We start from the raw sequence: 4,536 nt of genomic DNA, 5'->3' as shown, positions 1-4,536 counted from the left end.
GCACCTTTAACAACTGTGCCACCTGCCGGTCCCTCACATCATTCTTTCAGTAAATAAATAAGTGAAAGAAGGAAAGAAATGTGGCCCAGTGGATGGTGCAGTGGTTAAGGCAGCTGGATTCTGCAAAGCCAGACTGTGCAGTTTGACTCCAAGATCTGGTGTCTGGGAAAATATGCTGGGTGTGTGTGTGTACATGTCCAAAATCCCAAGAGGAAAATCAGAGAAGGAACTGTGTGGCCATCTTCCCTGGGAGGAGGGTGATTTCTCATTCACTCCCTCTCTGTCGCTGGTGAGTGCATGCATCCCATAGCAAAAATTAAACAAACAAAGAAGGAAAGAGTTGAACTATAAAACTGGGAACATCTTTTTTTTTTTTAATGAAGTACAAACTAAGTTACAAATAATGTTAATAGGAAGAACACTCAAGGACAAGGGGTAAAAGAAGGAAGACTAAATCATAAAAAGGAAAAAAAAACTTTTAAAACATTCGCATTACAAAATCCCAAGGTGCACATGGCAACAAATCCACCCTCTCTGACAAAAAAAAAAAAACCTACTATAACCTGAAATATAAATATAATTGTTCATCCTTCTTTTAAAGAAAAATGTTTTCCCAACCCCCTCACCCAGTCACAGCCCTGAAAATGTGTCTGCATTCTCAGAATGATGTCTAAATCTTAACTTCCACTCCTATAGGTGGGGGAGGGGGGGCAGACTTCACAGGAATGGGAACAGGGATCCCTGACAACTGTAGAGCTAAGAATTCTAAAAGGAAGAGAAAACCTCAAACTTTATCACTCAAACATGCCACGTAAGGCCACGGTGAAGCAATAGATTGGAATGAAGTATAATCCCTGTCCCAGAACCTCCCAGATTCCTCTTGCCCATAGAAGGGACAGGCAAGTGAATGGGGGGCCCTCGTTTTCTTCTGTAGCCCCACTGGGCTGAGTCTTCAGTCTCACAGTCTGTTCACAGTGAGGTGAAACACTAAAAGTCACATAAACTGACTGGATCTATTTTAACCTAATCCTCTAAAGCAGACACCTCCCTTTGGTTTTGTTTCCCCTGGTTCTCAAAAGTTCTGATTTAGCTCCCTGCTATCCATGGGACTTTAGGAAAACAGTAGCAGCAGGAGGCTTGATGTCCCCATCCTCCCAAACACAATAATAATTATGGGGCATTCAGAGATGGTAAATCCCACCTGGGGGGAGAACAGTCAAGATTTTTTTGTTTGTTTTAATATCAATCCTCCTCAGCAATGACTAAGAGGACAGAGAGAGGGTAGTGGAGGCTGACTTAAGTGCATCTAATACTGAAACGTCCTTTCATATTCACCTGTTGCTCCCCTCCGTTCTATATCCCCAGAGTTGGTTTGCCAACAGAGCAGGCAAGTGTTAAGGCAGCCAGACAAGACCAGAAGGCCCACCTGAGTCCAGGTAGCCCAGAGACAAGCCAGGTCAAGCTGGCACTGGAGAAGAGGGTGAGACTGGGGGTGGGGGCTTGGGGAAGGACATCAGAGTCGCAGATGAGGTACTGGCTTGGTCACATCCTGGAAGAAAGGGTGAGCCAAAGCTGCCTTTGCAGAAATCCGCTTGTTGGGGTCGTAGTGTAACATTTGCTGGAGGGAGAGATGTATGGTGACTTCAGAGATGTGACAGTGGACTAACAGGGCAGCACATGTTCCCGGAAATCAGGAAACCAGAACTCCTTTTACACAAGGTAGGGTTCTTAATTCCCTCGGCCCATATCTGAACCAACATGCCAACAGGAAGAGAGAAACAGTGTTTAAGGAGATACTGAGACCCAGAGTTCAGAGTCTCATCCTTCCTTCACCCTGGTAAAGCCCTGCCTTAGGGAAATCAATGAGGGGAAACTGGTGCCCACTCCCCACTCTCACCGATAATAAGCTCCGTCCATCTTCATCCAGGGGAGGCACGACTTTGCTAAAATCTTGCCGGGCCCACTTGGGGAAACTTGGCTTATAATCAGGCATAGAAGTAACTCCTGGCCAAACCACCTCATCTGGGGTTCCCAAAGTCCGAAAGATCCGGAAGAGTTGATCAATCTCAGAATCTCCAGGAAACAGGGCCCTGCGGGTCACCTGAAAATGGGGAGAGGAAAGGCCAAGCCCCACATTGACGTCAGTCAAAACTATCCCCTCAACAGTGGAGGTTCCCACAGGCAATGGAAGGTCAGCAGGGTCCCATGACTCCCTCCCAGGGTCTTTCATGGGGTAGTCACACAGAGCCTGAGACAATGAAGTCCCTTTATCTGTCTCCTCACCCCCTCCTTCCTTCCCCCAACATGGCTTTGTAGCACCCCAAGGCTGGGTGGGGCTGGGAGGGGGTGAATAATGTCTGGGGTGCCACTGACATGTAGCAAAGGGATCCCAAGCCACTCACGGGGTTTGGGGTAGACACTGCGGTCATCCCCCCTCCTTGTGATGCAGCCACTTCTAGATAGGAGCACAGCGGGCAGAGACTGTGTCTTCCATTTCTTCTGTGTTCCCCACAGCACCTAGCATGGTGCTGGGCACACACTAGGTGCTTAACAAATATTTTTTGATGAATTGAGAGAGGAATATGGGCAATTGTAAGGTAATGCACTGGGGATATATGCACATTATATATATATGTGTATATATATATATATATATATAGTATATATATAGGATAATGGTCTCTAAGCCCCCAGTTACAATCTAGATAAAGGACCATAAGACACACTGCTGATTTGTCTTGAAGATACAGCCTACTCTACTGTTGTATTAAAGGGTATAGGAGCCTCCACATAAGGTTAGGCCTCAAGGACTCTTCAATCTGAGGTTGAGGGGGGACATGACGCAAGTCTACAACTTAAATTAAGGTGTGGGTAAAAGTGGCTTCACTACATTACTGGCACCCTACAAAAAGGTCTACAGGCCAAATGAAGAAGGACTCATTCTACCAGACTAAAGCCAAGAGAGCTGCAGACATGACTTAGCTCATTTCAGGGATAAGACATACATACTGGGTGCTTAGGCTGTGCAAGGATATCCTAACATCGTGGTTGATATCAGTTCTATTTCATCCCTACCATCTCCCTTAAGGCTACTCTGGAACCCTGTGATAGAAGGGCCATAGGTCCAGGCCAAGAAATAGTTCCGTTGTTTTGGGATGTAGGAAGGAATGGGCTAGATGGAACTTGGACAAGCCCCCATACCATCTCAGCAAAGATGCAACCCAGGCTCCAGATGTCCACAGCTGTGGAGTAGTATTTGCATCCCAAAAGAATTTCAGGTGCTCGGTACCACAGGGTCACCACCTAGGAGGTAAGAGTAGGAATTGAAAGGAGTTTGTGAGGATTTCCACATCTCAGCTGTCAATACTACTCTGTGCCTTCCCCCCAACCCCATTTTCTCCTAAGAGAAATGACTACACACTTCTTAGCCCTGAGTTAGCCTAGTTTATAACTCTGCAGTTCATGTTTTCCAAGCCTACAATTTTGGACCTTACTGGAAAACTTGAGACAGTTATTTATAATTTTCCCCCTTATTCATGATAGAGCACACACACTAAGAGAGAGAGAGGGAGAGAGATGGGCACCCTCCAAAGGTTCTGGTCATGCTATGATCCCTTCTTCCAGTCCTCCCGTCTGTCAGATCGCAGGCTCACACATGTGCCCAGCCTGTTTCAGGCTGACCGAGCTGGAGACTTGAATCACAGCTGCCATGTGGGATCTGGCTTCTCTCGAGCAGCACTTTACTGCTGTGCCATAGAGCCAGCCCAGTAGTAATTTTCATTATTTTCTACCTGAAGGCTCCTTAGGGTGTCAGAGAGTTCCATCTACTAAGAAAGAAACTGTTGGCCAGATATCTTCAGTAACTTTGTCAGTGTCCTTGTTAACGTCTCCCAGGAAGCTCAGAGAAGAGAAGCATGAAGGGACTCACCTCATGGGTGTAAGTACGAACAGGGACTCCAAAGGCTCTGGCTAGTCCAAAATCTGCTAGCTTGATGGCCCCCTCTGTGTTGATAAGCAGATTCTGGGGCTTAAGATCCCGGTGCAGGACCCGATGAGAATGGCAGAAAGCTAGGCCCTGAAGAAGCTGGAACAGATAGCTCTGGCAAGGGAGAGAGAGAGGACTGCGTTTCTCCATCACGGTCAGCATGTAGGGTTTGCTCTTTGCCCCAAGAGCTCTCCTAAAGCCTTTACTAAGTTGGATTACATATTTACAAGCTATTTCTCCCAATGGATTGTCCCAATGAGGATAAAGACCAAGTCTTACTTAGTTTCGTGTCTTTCTCCGTTGACTGTGCTTAGCAATGTGCATTTAATAAACCTTTACTGGTGAACTGAAAGTAGCTCTGAGAGTAGCTCAGCAAGCCCTAAAACAGACCTAAGAGGCGGGAGGAATTTTTTGAAGACATCTACAAAATACCATCAAATCCCATTTATCTGAGTTTCATCTGACCTCCTACCTAAACTACTTGGTTGACTCATTAGAGTTTCAACTTTGATTCTTCAGCCCAACCCTTGGGTTAATGAGTATAATGAGCA

At 46.2% G+C, this 4,536-nt stretch overlaps 1 protein-coding gene across 2 annotated transcripts in view; it reads right to left on the bottom strand.

Moving 5' to 3' along the window:
• Positions 1-354: 354 nt before the first annotated feature.
• Positions 355-4,536, bottom strand: part of CDK2 (cyclin dependent kinase 2) — a 5,909-nt gene continuing 1,727 nt past the window's right edge. Inside the window, exons 4-8 of one of the 2 annotated variants that reach the window (XM_006165581.3) lie at positions 3,929-4,099; positions 3,202-3,303; positions 2,403-2,546; positions 1,898-2,101; positions 355-1,618 (exon numbers count right to left, since the gene is read on the bottom strand). In XM_006165581.3, coding sequence (XP_006165643.1) covers positions 1,514-1,618; positions 1,898-2,101; positions 2,403-2,546; positions 3,202-3,303; positions 3,929-4,099 — 726 coding nt within the window. In that variant the 3' untranslated portion in view covers positions 355-1,513. The remainder of the gene's footprint in view (positions 1,619-1,897; positions 2,102-2,402; positions 2,547-3,201; positions 3,304-3,928; positions 4,100-4,536) is intronic. The other variant, XM_006165582.3, reaches the window with a different exon arrangement.

The sequence above is a fragment of the Tupaia chinensis genome, unplaced genomic scaffold, assembly GCF_000334495.1.
Source record: "Tupaia chinensis unplaced genomic scaffold, TupChi_1.0 Scaffold143970_1, whole genome shotgun sequence".
NCBI classification, from domain to species: Eukaryota; Metazoa; Chordata; class Mammalia; order Scandentia; family Tupaiidae; genus Tupaia; species Tupaia belangeri.
The sequence above is the reverse complement of the archived record's forward strand: the minus strand, read 5'-3'. Positions and strand labels throughout refer to the sequence as shown.